The sequence below is a fragment of the Ictidomys tridecemlineatus genome, chromosome 9 (assembly GCF_052094955.1).
Source record: "Ictidomys tridecemlineatus isolate mIctTri1 chromosome 9, mIctTri1.hap1, whole genome shotgun sequence".
NCBI lineage: Eukaryota > Metazoa > Chordata > Mammalia > Rodentia > Sciuridae > Ictidomys > Ictidomys tridecemlineatus.
Genome location: NC_135485.1, coordinates 2,406,563 through 2,421,636, shown reverse-complemented (window position 1 = coordinate 2,421,636; position 15,074 = coordinate 2,406,563). Strand labels below are relative to the sequence as shown.

General features: G+C 52.1%; 1 protein-coding gene across 6 annotated transcripts in view; it reads right to left on the bottom strand.

Moving 5' to 3' along the window:
* The window catches only part of Rgs12 (regulator of G protein signaling 12), a 108,320-nt gene that overhangs the window by 35,303 nt on the left and 57,943 nt on the right, over positions 1-15,074 (bottom strand). For all 6 annotated transcript variants that reach the window (XM_078020923.1, XM_078020924.1, XM_078020925.1 and 3 more), the window contains one exon: positions 8,373-8,394. In XM_078020923.1, coding sequence (XP_077877049.1) covers positions 8,373-8,394 — 22 coding nt within the window. The remainder of the gene's footprint in view (positions 1-8,372; positions 8,395-15,074) is intronic.

Sequence of the window (15,074 nt, the reverse complement as noted above, 5' to 3'; positions counted from 1 at the left end):
CATTGAGGCATGTAAGAGCAAACAGCAGAGCTGGGATTCGAACGCAGAGTCTTCTTATGCTCGTACCTGCCCCTCTCAGCTGTCTTCTGGTTTCCAGGCCTCTCCCACTTCTCTCCTCTCTCTCCGTGCTAGGAATGGAGCCCAGGGCCTTATGCATACTAGAGAAGCCCTCTACCCTGAACCACACCACCGGCTTCCCAGATGTATTACAGGTCTCAGATTCACCTTTTCTCACCATACAAGTACATCCCACATCACTGATATTCTGATGACCCTCAACCTACACCTGCAGGCAGAGAATCACAGCCGGTCTCCAGCCACCACACAGTGTGACAAACATCTAAAACTGACAAGCCAGAGCAGAATCCTGGTGACTGCCCACATCCATCTCTCCCCACCTGATCCTAGTCCTTCTCATTTCTGCAAAGACGGAGACCCAGCAGCCCCCACCCTCTCACAGCATCTCCAAAATCCTGAGGCCCATCTGGGGACCCCTCCTGCTTGGCTCCAGTGGCTCATCTGAGCACAGACACACAGCCACTCTCGCCCAGGCTCCTGCCCACTGCCCTCCTGTCCCTCCCACCTCCACACTAGGCTAGGGCTGGCATGGAGCTGGCCGGCCTCACCGTGCCCCTCACTCCTCTGCAGCCTGCACCACCTCCCACCACCCTCTGCCTCCGTCACTCGGGGTCTTCTGTGGCCTCTCATAGACTTGTCCCTGATGTGACAGTGCCCTTAAAGTAAGTCCTTGCAGAGTCTGGCCCACTGCTGGCTCTTCTCTCACTCCACAGCCAGAGTCTACTGGGGGGTGACACCGGGCCTGAAGTTCACTCAGTCCATGCTGGGGTCAGGTGCTTACAGGGGTCGTTCATCTTGAAGAGATGGTTTGTTTAACAGGCAAACAAACCAACTCAAATTTAGTATTTTCTCCTGGGGGACAGGACTCAAGATCCGCAGAGGGCAAAACAGTGAGTGGCTACATAATGAAGATTATGGATATCCAACTACACAATTTTAGAAACCCATTTGTCCTACACTCAACCGCGCGACCAGCACGTAGCTTCATACTAGAGGTTCTAAGCATAGAAGTTAACTAGTGAGATCAAAATAAACACACATAAACTCAATTTACCTTCTTCTTTGGCCAGGTCTGAGACGGCTCTCCCTCTGGCTCCTGCCTCGAGCCACCCGGTGGGGCAGCAAGGTTTACACAAGACTAGCAGGAGAGAGAGAGAGAGCACGCCAGAGAATGGCCTTTTAATGGGGAACAAGAAATTCAGGGGAAAATTCCATCCAATGAAGGTCGAGGGGGACAGCATTCCAAGGTCAGGGTCAGTAACTGGTCTCAGGATCAGTGGTCAGCCACACCCCCACATGGATGGGCTCTCGCACCTAGAAAGGGTGGGGATTAGTTCTGACACAGTTTAACCGGACCGCCTCACACTCAGTCAGGGAGGTGCCCAATCACGTGCAAGAACGGCTTCCCACACTACGCCAGTGGCTGCTGCAGCTTGTGATGACAATTCTGGTAAAAGCACCACACATAGATTCCAAAAGGGCTATACCTCAACCAGCTTACAGAAGCAGATGACTTCAGAGGCTGCCAGAGACTCGAAAACAGAATCCACAATCTGTAAGGAGATGCACAGGCCAGGAGTGACCCAAGCAATCTCGAGAGCTCCACACTAGGTAGCCAGACGCACCAGAATGACAGTGATTGTGAAAGAAGTCCTGAAAATAGACAGAGACACCAACCAAATGAATCAGGAAGGCCAGACACAGACCCACAGACAGATCACTTGATCAAGGTGAAGCTTCAAGTCAGTGGGGAAGGACCACCATCTTTCCAATAAAGGGAGCTGCTGAGAAACTGGATGCACATGAAAACGTGACCCTGCCCCTGCCTCCCACCACACACAGGAACCCACGTCAGGGGATCCAGAGCTCATGTGTGAACGGGGAAGCAGTAGTAGTTCTACCTTTGTGGTCTTGGGAAGGGCAAAGAATGCTGTAGAAAGGCCGAACAGCTCTGCTCAAAGGGAGAACCATCAGTGGATAATTTAGGAACTTCTGGTCATGGAAAGAACACTAAGATAATAAAAGGTAAGCCACAGAACAGCACCCCAATGTGAATTTAACCCAAATGCAGGGCTTATCTATCTACGTGAACTCAACACAAAAATCACTTTCAGAATTTATGTTTTTCAATTTTCTATGAATCCCTAAGACAGACACTATGCAGGAAAACCAGCAAAAGCCTTGAATGGGGAACAGTCAATGGCCAGACATGTGGAAATTCACTAGTTCTCAGAGAACTGCAGACCTAAACCACATCTGAACAGCCACAGTGGGCACAGACAGTGCCAGCCTCAGGTGGAGCCCTCCCGGCACCCTGCTGCACCACACCACTCAGTGGCCCAGCTGACCACAGCAAAGATGCCAAAGATGACCACCAAGACCTGTGCAGCTGGCAGCCTGACCACACAGAGCCACCAGGAGGCACGCACCCAGTGAACACTGGTGCACTGAACAGGACATTGGCACAGGTGCCAAGCTTCTCTGACACATGAGCACACAGCCCATGAGCCCAGGGCCAAATAAGGGAAGCCACCCCCCAGAGCATGCAATGCATCATCGTTGTTGTTGTTGTTGTTGTTTAAGTTAAAAAAATAGGCAAAACTAGGTCTGGTGCCAGCACTCAGGTCAGTGATCCCCTAAAGGAGTGGGGTCTCGGGGGCCCCTGTCTTTTGTTAGGGGCTGAATGTAGGTGTGCTCGTGACGGTGCGTGCAATTTGCAGTACATAAATTATTCTTCAGTAAAAAGTTTTCACTGCTTGAAGAAAAGTTCTAAAAAGAATGCATCTGGTGTGTCGGAACAAGGCAGCAGCATGAACAAGGGGAGAAGAAAGGCCTTTCTAAATTAGTGTCATTTAAGTGAGGTATAATTTGCATAATGACATAAATTAAGGGTTCTAATTAGACATTTGTTATCCACGTTCCTTTCCAGCTGTTATCTACACTTGACATATTCAAATCGGCCAAGACTCAGTTCCAGAGGACTGTCACTAGAAAAACCCTAGGGCTATCCCCCTGGGGGAGGTTCTGCACTGGACACAGAGGCCTATTGCCCGAGTTAGTGGAGTGGAGAGCAAGGCGGGGACCTGTGCCTTCATTTTACCCCAGCACCTGGGAGACTGACCAACACAGAGGAACTCTTGGGATAAGTGATGGACGTGCAGGGGACAGAGATGCCCAGTTCAGCAGAGGCTAGCAGGGCAGCAGGTATCCTGGAGTCTGGCCTCCTGTCCTGGCCCAGAGCTAGAAGCACAGAGAACCAGGCCGAGCCCAGGGACCTGAGCACCTCCTCTGACCACTCCAAGATAGGTCCCCCAGAAGCCCTCTCCACCTCTAACACCAGGATCACTGGACCAGGACTCAACTTTTCTTATGCCTAAGCTTCATGAAAGAGAATTCAACTAATAAACCCTTGGAGAAGGGAGGGTACACACCTGCATCCAGGTGGGGTCTCTAGGGAGGATGGGGAATGAAGCCAGGAGGGGACTCCACAGTCACTCTAGTGCTGTAGAACCAAGTTCTGAAGCAATCCTGCCCAATGTGCAGACATTACATATGGGAGGGAGGGAGAGACGTCCACATGGTCACTGGCTTTATTACTCTTAAAAGTCTGTTTGCCCGAAAAAAATGCTTTCATGATATAACTATACTAATAAAAACACCCTCCAAAATCTTGCAGAACTAGAAAGAAATGAGACGCCAGGAGGCCTCCATGCTTCCCTGAGAAACCCCATCTGACTTGAGCACACAGCATCACATTGTCGATGGCCACAGCGTGTCGGCCGTCCAGAAGTCCAGAAGCAACCATGAAGAACGTGATGCAGGGAGCCACACACAGGGCTCGGGTTGAAACAATGCTTCCACATGATGTGTTATAAATTCACATTCCATCTCTGCTATTTAGCAGACATTTTTTGAAAAGTGTGTAATTAGGCTCTCTGTTTTTTTAATGAGAAAAAAATGTGAATTCACTAAGTAATGCTATATACACAGCCCTGGTGCTGCTCTCAAATTTCTTATATCTCCCTTTGTCTTTCATGATTTAACCAGAATGTAGAGTCACTTGCCCAAAATATCAGTGACTATAATACTCTACTGTATGTTTCAAAGATGAACACAGCTTAATTCCCTCAAAGGCACTCCAGCACCAAGAGCCGTCACCAGGCAGCCATCTTTGAAGGTGCTGGACCTGCCACCCCAGGGTGCTCCGCTGGCAGCAGGGACCTGCTGGGAGGACTTCCTCAGCCTTGGGGCGCAGAGGAAGGCACCCCTCGCAGATTCTGGAGCTCAGCCTGGGGCTGTGGCTTCCTGTGGAGCCCAAATCTTCAGTCCACAGCCCAGCATGGAACAGTAGTCAAGGAGCTCAGGCCAGTGTGGAGTAGGGCCGATCAGGTCACTCCAAGGACAACCAAGGGCCCCAAGGAGGCTGTCTGGGTACAGCAACACAAGTTAAGGGGAGACCTCCAAATCTCAAACTCCTAGCACAATGAGTCACTTCTAAAGCCAAAGCTAAACTGGAAACATAAAGCACTTAGAAAACAGCCTCGGCCCCAGGGAGGGCCAGGACGGAGCCGGGCTGTGCTGTGGGATGGAGGAGGGGTGCCAGGCCTGGGGGGAGTGTGCATCCCCACACCTGCCCAGACCCTGACCCCCACGGCTCAGCCCCATCAGGTCTGCTCGGGAGTTTGGAGAGCCCTGGCCGCGCCCGGAACACTAGGAGCAGGTGGGATGAAAACAGGACGGCATGCCCACCATCGACTTCTCCATTCCCACTAAGCTTCCATTTCAAAACCAAACCAAACAAGCCCTGTCACCACAGCCACAGCTGCCCGGGAGCCAGGAAGAGGGCCTGTCCTGACCTTCCAGGAAGACAAGAGCAAAAGCAGGGAAAGCCAAGGAAGAGTAGAAACAAAGGTTTCACCGACTGGTGTCCCTGGCCAACTGAGCCACAGCAGCCACCTGGAGGAAGACAGGTGCCATGGCCAGGAGGGCCAGGGCAGCACCCCAGGCTCCAGCCAGCCAGAGGAGCTGCACCTGTGCTCATTTGAGGCTACCGCCCACCCGAGGTGCCTGGACGCTCTGGCTGACCACAGCACAGTCGTCCTCAAGCACAGCTCTCGTGCTGCCCCTGCACTTGGCACCATGGCTAGCCTTGACCTGCCTCATGGAAGGGGCTGCAGCCAATAGTGCTGGGAGGACAGCAGGGTGGGCTACAACTCAGAGCAAGCGGTAGATGGCAGGAGCAGGTTCTGGGGACAGGAAGAGCGGGGCAGTGGGAAGGGCAAGACCTTGGGTGTCTGAGGGGCCACTGGAGAGGAAAGTGGGGCAGCAGCACCCCAGCAAGAAAAGGCAAAAGCCCTGGGGAGACTGCAGAGGTCGGTGGATGGACTGCTGGATAAGGAGGCAGAGACAGAGGTCTGTGTGGAAGGGCTGAAGCACCGTGGCTGGGCGGAGCCCAGACCCAGGAACCAGGGCTGGGAGACTGTGGGGTCGCAGGCCTGGAGGGAAAGCGGAAGGCAAGCTCAGGCAACTGCACGGCTTAGACAAAGATGTCCCATGGACATGCCATGGTCCCCTGAAAGCCACTTCCATCTACTGAGCCCCGGCCCTCTGGGCAGCCTGAGCTCCATGGCAATCCAGCACTGTGTGCTAAAGCCCCAAATCAGAGAATCGGAAGGTTTTTCTTCACATCAACAAAGGGCGGCCCTCCACCTCCTTCCCCATTTCTCTTCCTCTCTTCTTTACCTGCAGAGCCAAGTCCAGCCCAGAGCCTGGTGCTGCTAGGCCACTGCAGCCCCTGGCTGGCCCACACACCCGGCCCACATTTTACATGTTCTTAACTTGAGACCTTCCTCCAGGTTGACCTCACCTTCTGTTTGGATAATTTCCCACAAGGCAGATCACTGGGAAGCTTTGAATACTAGAAGGTTCTTCCTTCTCTGAGCCAGAATCTGCAGCAGTTTGCTCTGACCCCTCCTCTCCTGCCTCCCCAGGTGGTCTCTGGCCCCAGAGACAGCCCTTGAAGGCCCCTTTGCTGACAAGACTACAGGAAAGGCCTTGTTCACCTCCTTAGACAGGAGCTGTGGAGCTGGGGGAGGGCCAAAGGAAGCACCACAAGGGCCAGGGCCCAAGGGGGCAGACCCGAGTCCTCTCGCTGGCCTGGCGGGCACTCCATTAGTCACCACAGCCAGCGATGAGGAGGCAGCAGCGCCCTGCCCTGCCCTGCCCTGCCCTACCCTGCCCTGCCCTGCCATGTGAGCAGGCCCTGTATGGCTGCTCCCAGCCCCTGCAGGCGTTTGGAACACATTTTTCCCACAGAAGCAGTATGATACTGCGGTTCCCAGGCCCCCTGCATGAGCCTCCAATCTACCACCGAGGAGGACTGTAAAAATATCTCAGCGCTTCCTTCCCCTGGCCCTCTCTGCAAGCCCTCTGTACGTATGCCTGTGGGGGCCTCTGGGACGCCGCAGCAAGCCAGGCTGAGGTGGCACTGGGACAGGGCCTGAAGCCCAGCAGGCGGAGAAGGGTGAGGAGCACCACGGCAGAGAGGGCAAGGGCCTGGCTGCCTGCAGCACTCAGGCCTGAGCCCCAGCAGTGTCCCCAGTATCTGTACCTCCATCAACTTCTTGCTCTGCCTTAGTGTCCCTACCTGGAACGATAGCAGGTAATAAGTCCTCGTGAAATTCACAGGTACTCTGAACCAGGCAACTTTGTTTACACTCTTACAATCAGAAAAGTAAGTGAAGGTGGGAAAGTATTAGCATTTTTAAAAGTGACGAAGTAAAACATATGGCTGAGTACCACTGCTCTGAAGCCCAGGCATGATCGCCCTCTGTCCTCCCTGGCCAGAGCCCACCTCCACCAAGCAACAGGGCCCATCCCTGCACAGGGCCTGCGGCAAGGAGCAGGGACAACAGCAGGGGAATCACCAGCCAGGACACCACTTCCCCAGAGATGGCCTAGGGAGGGGGGGGGGGGATGAGCAGCCAGGGGCTTCCCACGCTTGGAAAAGGAAGCTTGTAAAAGTTACAGCAAGATGCTGTAGCGAAACTCCCAGGGTTCTGTCCGTAGACAAAGAGGTGAACAAGCTTATTATGACTGAACTGGACATGCTCAGGAGCCTCTCTAGTTTATACATTCCCTGCAAACATGGATGTCTTCTATGAGCAGAGCAGGGTGCAGGTGGAGGACCCAGGGCGGCCAGAGCCTAGCCACACAGCTGCCTCTTTTCTTGTATTAAGGAAGTTTCCCACCCCCAGCTTAAGGCTGATTAAATGACGCAGAGCACTGCACAGAACACAGGAAACACAACTCCTTTCATGAGCTCTAGGACCCCTCTGGTCTGGCTCCAGGTAGTAGCACGATTGTAATTTAAGACACATTCATTCCGCACCTCCCACAGAGTGCCCCCAGCAGGCCTGGGCCACCAGCACCACACAGAGGCTGCCTCCGGTCTCACACTCTGCCCTCCAGCCCTCTCTAAGGCCCAGGAGTGAAGTAAGCCGTGGAAGGACAACCAGAAGTTTCCTCTATAACTCACAGTCCTCACTCCCACACCTGTCCCAGAGCTAGAGCTTGTGCTGTCATCATACCCAGCACAGAAGTGAAAATAAAGTGTGGGCACCTGTGGGGACATCAGCAGCTCACTCTCAAAGACCACAGAAGACAGCAGCAGAAGTGAGCATGAGGGTTTCTACAAGTACTATAGGAAGCCAGGGGGCTGGGGCAAAGCTCTCCAGGCAATTTTGGAGAGTTAAAAAAAATCATTGAACTAAAATTACAAGGATTCTTTGGAGACATCTAAGTGAAATAAGACATTTCTGGCTATTTCCTTTTTGCATCTATCCCAGTGAAAGAATCCCACTTCAAGACAGAAAGCAAGTTTTCGATTCTTCACCCATGCTCTCAGTTCATCCACTAAACTTCTCCTTAGAAGGGCATTTACTGACTGAGTCTCCTTCAAATTTCCAGAATTGCTCAAATTCAGCAAGCACTTTGAAATCCTAACTGGCTGGTTCAACAGCTGGTTGTATGGCCAGGAAGCAGCACAGCATGCTTCAACCTGTCATACAGGTATGCGATGCAGCACAGCCCAGGGCAGCCATCTGCCACTCACTCCGGGAACACAGGCCACAGCCACCTGAAAGTGGCCCCCAGCAAGGACTGACAGCTTCCCACAGGCAGACAAGGAAGGGTAAAGAAAACATCTTTCTTAAGCACATCAAATGGCAAATACATTTTTGAGATTTAAAATTTTCATTAAAAAATAAAAATACACATCAAAAATCGTGACTTACCACCATCAGACACAGTTGCAGACTGAAAGAAAAGAGAGAGAGACATGAGTTAATGAGGCCGCATGACAGCACTCAGGGAACAGCAATGCCTGCAGACTCGCAGGCTGGCTCCTGGAGGCCTATCCCCAGAGGTGTGGAGACCAGCCCAACGGCTCCACCAGTCAAGCCTGGCTCCCACCTCCCCCAGCCAACTCCGCCCCAGCCAGACTCCAGCAGAGGGAAGTCACCGTCATTTCCATTTGAAAAGAACAAATCCCAGCATGTCTGACATCACAGTCTGGGGAAAGGCCCAAGTGACGACAATTTGCACTTGGGTGTGGAGCTCAGTGATTAACACACTCATGGAGGAGGCTCCACCAAGTGCCCACTGGCCTCCAGGTCCACTCTGTGCAGGGTGGGGCTTGCCTGCACTGTCCCCCTCCAAGCCCAGCAGGAGGACCAACTCCCTGTGGGACAGGTCCTGGCCAGAGGTGGTGGGACCCCCCAGGTGCTGGCTGGAAGGGTGTGGGAGAGTGGCCACTGCATGCAGGAGGGAGAAGCCTCCATGGAGAAGGCATTGGAGAGCTGTGAGGCTGGAGGCAAGGAGGACTGCTTTAAAGGGACAGGAACAAGGACAGCTGGGCAGGAAAGTCGGCCCTCCAGGGTGCTGCAGGAAGGACAGACATTCAAATGACAAAAGCTGCCAGTGGTTCTCAGAGGGAAGGCAGCCAGGCAGGCAGGCACATCTAAGGAGGCTGGTGCTCCAGAAGGCCCAATCCTCACCCAGAGAGTCCTGGCCCCTGACTGCACATGGCAGTGTCCACTTCCAGCTTTCCTCTTGTCAGACAGGACAGAGGAAGAGCAGATGCCCACTCGGTGAGCAGTGGGGCCACTGAGAGGTGGGTGGCCTGCTTCACAGGCACCCACATACATGTCTGAGAACCCACCCTGCCCCATGCCCACCATGGGCCACCCCTCACCACAGCATAACCCTGAATGACACCAGAAGCAAACTGTGCCCATGGGGTGGAGAAGGAAATGTGTATTGCCACAACCAATTAGAAACACTGTCAACACTGGAAAGTAAACTTAGAATGTAACTTCCCAAATAAGGAGGTGGTTCACTTCCTGTCCCATTTGTGTTAAACCCAGGTTCTGCGAGTCTGGAAGGCTAAACAGAGAGGGCAAGGAAACATGCACACACACCCAGAATCAGAGGGCACTTGGGGGCCCAGGAGAGGCCGGGAACAAAGTGCTGACATATGGGCATATGGTGTCCACCAGAGGTCTGGGAGGGGGACAGAGCTGTAGCACTGGCAAACAGTTGCATAACCTGCAGGAGGCATTCCAAGCAGTGCCACAGATAAAGGTGATGTTCCACAGGCACTTCTTATAAAGTAATCTATTTTTTTCAAATGGTTTTAGGTTTATAGAAAAATAGAAAAAAGACAATGCAGAGACAAACATGCTTGTTAATGGACTACTGCTCCTAAAAAGTCAGATTACCCCTGAGAGGTGAGGAGGACAGGAGCTGGGAGCAGTACAGAGGTGAGGGCGGGGGAAGCTCGGCATCAGACACACAGCCTGGGGGGTGTCGACCCGGCAGAGACGCACGCGGCTCCAGGCAGCAAGCAAGCACACGCACTCTGGCAGGAAAGCCCTCCGGGCCCATGGAAGTAGGCACCTGGGAGCCCACGATGGAGAGTCAGTAGAGCAGCGGCAGAGCCCAGACACTGGAGAGACCTGTGCGGACGTTAGATAACCATGAAACCACAGAGAGCAGCAGCCAACCAAAATGGGAAGCAAGGGGCAGATCTGAAGGGCAGCCAGTCTCATGATAAAAGCTGCAGCTGCTGAAGCCCAAGTCAGGGGATCAGAAAACAGTGCTGGAAAGCCCAGGCTGGTGGCAGCAGAGGGTTGGGACCCAGAGAGAGGGGACAGAACTTGTGTAGCAGAGCACAGGTGGCAACCAGTCACAACAAGTCAGAGCAGGAGGCCCAAGGCCAGGGAGGCTGCAGGAGGGAGCAGTAGCAGAGGTGGGTTCCAGGGAAGCCCAAGAGGACAGGCAGCCAGCCCTGGAGAGGCCTCAGGGAACGCCAAGGATGCCACCAGAAGAGCTCAGGGGTCACTAAGCTTTGTTGGCAATTTACAGGAGACTGGAAGTCTCTGAGCCATTGCCTCTGCCTCCCATGAGGTGTTTCCTTCCCTCTCCCAGCTCGCGTAGACATTCCAAACGCACTTTTCAAGCCTGAACCTCCACGGAGGTTGGGCTGGTGGACACTCTGTTCTAGGGACTCGCCTGTGGGCAGTAAGAACTAGAGGTCACAGGTAATCCCCCACCCCGTGGCAGTCTTCCTTAGCACCTTGATTTCTGCACTCAGCACCTGAAGAAAGAGAGACAGGCTCTACAGGAACTGCTCCTAAGGCACATGAACAGACCACAGGACCACTGGCCGGCACTGGCCCTTTTCTCCTGGCTTCCTACTTCCCTGCTCACCACTCAATCCTGGCACCTGGTTACATATCAACCAAGTGCTCATCTGGAAAATCAATGGGGACACATTTCAATATTACCTGGACAAGACCACTGTGCCCCTCCAAGGTCACATTCTTTCAGAGAAACAGGAGACAACTTTTCCTGATGAGGTTGATTTGCAAAGAAATAATCACAATTATCATTAATCTAATTACCTTTGTTTCATGTCTAATATTTATTCTATTTATAAGAACACACCTGGAAGTGACAGGTTGTGCCTCACACAAACCAATACCCAAGTCCCTGCACGAGAAGTGCCAGAGTGGCCCTGAGGGGTTCCCAACGCCAGCACCTGTGGTCAGGACAGGAAAAGCAGCTAAGAAACATCTCAGGGGCTGCAATCTGAATGCAGGTAAGTGATGTGGATGAATATTTTAGTGCCCATGAGGGGCACAGGGCAGGCAGGAGGCACCTGAGATTCAGGGAGGAGACAGCACTGCGCAGGGAGCAAGTGCTGAGAGCAGGGTAGAACGGGGAAGAGGAGGCAGCATCCCCAAGCCACCCCTGTCACCAGCAACAACACGGCAAATGTTGACCAGATTACGCTTTCCCTGGGCCTAGCTGGCAGGGGACATAGTACAGAGTGGCAGAGATTCAGGGAGTCCCAGAGTTTCCAAAACACATTCAAAAGAATAAGTAGGACTTGCTGAAGTTCAACACAACTTCTTAAAATATGGATTCTGGAACACTTGTCTCTTGAGATGGTGGTGAGCACAGGTACCCGCATAGGGGGCACCGTCCCACCTGTGCTCAGCACAGGGGTTCTGGGGATTGAACCCAGGGCACTTAACCACTGAGCCACATCTATAGTCCTTTTTTATATTTTATTTAGAGACAGAATCTCACTGAGTTGCTTAGTTCCTTGCTAAATTGCTAAGGCTGGCTTTGAACTCACGATCCTCCTGCCTTGGCCTCCCAAGCCTCTGAGATTTTAAGTGTGTGACACTGTGCACGACTTTTTAACCCTTCACCATTTACAGTCAAGGTAATTCCTTGCTGGCTTCTGGGGGGCCCTCTGAGGGGGGGGGCCCGCCTGTGCCTACAGCTGCTAGGAAGCACCCTTCCTGCCCTCTGAGCACCCACTCTGCACAGGGCCTGCTCCTGGCTCTCTGAGCACACGGTCTTCAGCTCCAACTACACTTCTCTAAGAGCCATCCCATCAGTGTGAAGAGTCTTGAGCAGCATATCAAATAATCAAATAACAGAAGGAAAACACAAGGGACATCCCAGGGTCTGGGCTGTTTCTGGCCCATTTCTAAGCTGCACATCTGTGTGTACATCAGGTGCACCTGTCCTACAGGGTACATGACTCCCATCATGGGTGGTGTCCAAGGACTCTGATGGCCACTGCAGGGAAGGACCCAACCCTCTCTGTAGTTTGCATCTCCCCTACCTCAGCATGGAGCACCCTGGCCTGGCAAGCTTGCCACCTGGACTCAGCTCCACTAATGTCCCCTGGAAAGCCTTCCTTATTACCCTCTTGCCACGCCTGGTCACCTGGGGAAGTCCCCACCACTAACTTGACGACTGTCCCCACAGAGCAGTTCTGGTGTTGCTTAGCAGTGGTATCCAGGAAGGGCCACTCCACAGACCTCACAGGAGCCTGGACAGAGGGCTGCACCGTGTGGCTGACCTGGCACCAGGACACTTGGGGTTTTCAGCCCACAATGCAGTCACCACCCGCTCTCTTCCTGTTCTCACCCCACACTTGCTTGTGGCGCGTGCACGCGCGTGCGCGTACACACACACACACACACACACACACACACACACACACTTCACTTTTAATAAGCAAGCAAAGACACAACTGGAGAACAGGTTGGTAAGGAAGAAGTGGGAGGAGACACATGTCCAGGCTCAAGCCTGAAAGTTCACAATGAGAGCCCTGTCACCCCTAGGTTTTCTAGTGTTGGGAACAAGAAGCCGTGCTGTATTTTGTTGAATGCTTTTTCTGCATCTGTTGAGATGATCATATGATTCTTATCTTTAAGTCTATTGATGTGATGAATTACATTTATTCAATTCCTTATGTTGAACAACCTTGCATCCTTGGGATGAACCACACTTGCTTGTGGGGAATGAACTTTTTGATATGTTTTTGTATGCAATTTGCCAGAATTTTATTGAGAATTTTTGCATCTATGTTCATTAGAGATACTGATCTGAAGTTTTCTTTCTTTGATGTGTCTTTGCCTGGTTTTGGTATCAGGGTGATATTGGCCTCATAGAATGAGTTGGAAGTGCTCCCTCTTTTTCTATTTCAAGAAATAATTTGAAGAGTATAGGTATTAGTTCTTCTTTAAAGGTCTTATAGAACTCAGCTGTGTACCCGTCGGGTTCTGGGCTTTTCTTAGTTGGTAGGCTTCTGATGGAGTCTTCTATTTCATTGCTTGAAATTGATCTGTTTAAATTGTGTGTATCCTCCTGATTCAATCTGGCCAAATCATATGACTCTAGAAATTTGTTGATGTCTTTGATATTATCTATTTTATTGGAGCACAAGTTTTCAAAATAATTTCTAATTATCTTCTATATTTCTGTAGTGTCTGTTGTGATATTTCCTTTTTCATCACATGTTAGAAATTTGAGTTTTCTCTTCTTTGTTAGCATGGCTAAGGGTTTGTCAGTTTTTGTGATGGACATTTCCCTTCGTACATGTATGAAGACCTGAATGGTGTGAATATACTTTGGATACAACCAGAGATATGAAAAATTGTGCTCTATATGTGTAATATGAATTGTGATGCATTCTGCTGTCATATATACCAAATTAGAATAAAAAGATAAAATAAAGAAAGAAAGAACTCTGTGATCCCAGAGACACCAACTTCTGTTTAGGGCCACCCAGTGACAAACGTTAGCATGAGACAGAGGTGTGAAGGTGGAGTCTGCACTGCAGTAGCCAGCGTGTCCTGACCACCATGGCAGTTAGGGGAGGAAAAAGCGCACACGCGAGCGCACACATCCCCCAGAGCATTCACCCTTCAAGAAGATCAGAAGAAACTAAATCAGGGCAAACCCCACAATGACAGCATCTTTCTAAGAACATGACATCATTTATTCCTCTCTTGCCCTTGGTGAAGCCTCAGCTAATTCACTGTGAAACTTTTAAAAATCCAAAGGACACTGACATGGTGACACGTGCCACAAGAAGGCTTGGTATTCAGTGTAACATTTTGGCTTTGAAGTGCTGTTCACTCGACAACAATTCTTAGCTGAAACAAAGAATGCACAGTCCTTTGACCTGACAGGCTGACAAAGATGAGAATCAGCAGAGGGAGGGGAGGAGAACTGCAGCAGGGCCTCAGGACATTTGCACGAGGTCCCAGCACAAGGCTGCACTCCCACAGCAGAGCTGTGGAGACCAGACACCTACAGCGTCTGTGCAGGAAGCAGCCCTTTTGTGCAAATGGCATTCCTTGCCCTTGCTGGTGCCTATGGTTTGAGGCTGCGCCCCTGAGGGTAAGGTCCAGGCCCAGGCCCAGGATCCAGCACCTATGCCAACCTTCCAGGACAGTTAGGTGGGAGTTGAGCCTCCCTCCCATTAAGCAGTCCTCTGACCCCTTCCCAGCAACTCTGGCTGGGTCCAGGATTGACCCAGTGTTCTGGAGGTTGTGAGGTGCAGGTCAAGGGTGGCCTCCACGCACAGAGATGGGCAGTATGTGAGGAACCCAAGGGGGAAAGCTTCCCTCACACACAAAGCGCCTTGAGCACCAGCAAGCTCCACACAGGGCCTTCTTGAGACTCTAGGCACAAACGGCCAACACTGGAGCACAGCAGGGGCAGTCCCACCAATGGGAGCTGGGGAGGCAGGGAAGGTGGCCGTTGAGAAGCGTGGTCTCCGGGTGCAAGATGGGCACTCAGAGTGTGGGCGAGGCTGGCGCGAAGCACTGAGAAAGTGTAAATGTGGGGTAGATTTTGAAGGTCAAACCCACAGTCTGCTGACAGGGACTGTTAGAGTTTGGGCCAATGCCAAAGGACCAGCTCTGCCCTCTTCGGAGATGGGGGAGGAATCAAACTGAGGTCCAGACACGAGTCCAGACTCTGGGATGTCCAAGTGGAGATGGACAGGTCTAGGGTCCAGGGCAAGGGTGCCCACTGCAGAAGCTGAGGAGAAGCAGTGACAGGTGACATGGTTTCAGGGTCAACAGAGACCAGGGTCAAACTGTTCTGACAACAGACAGGTA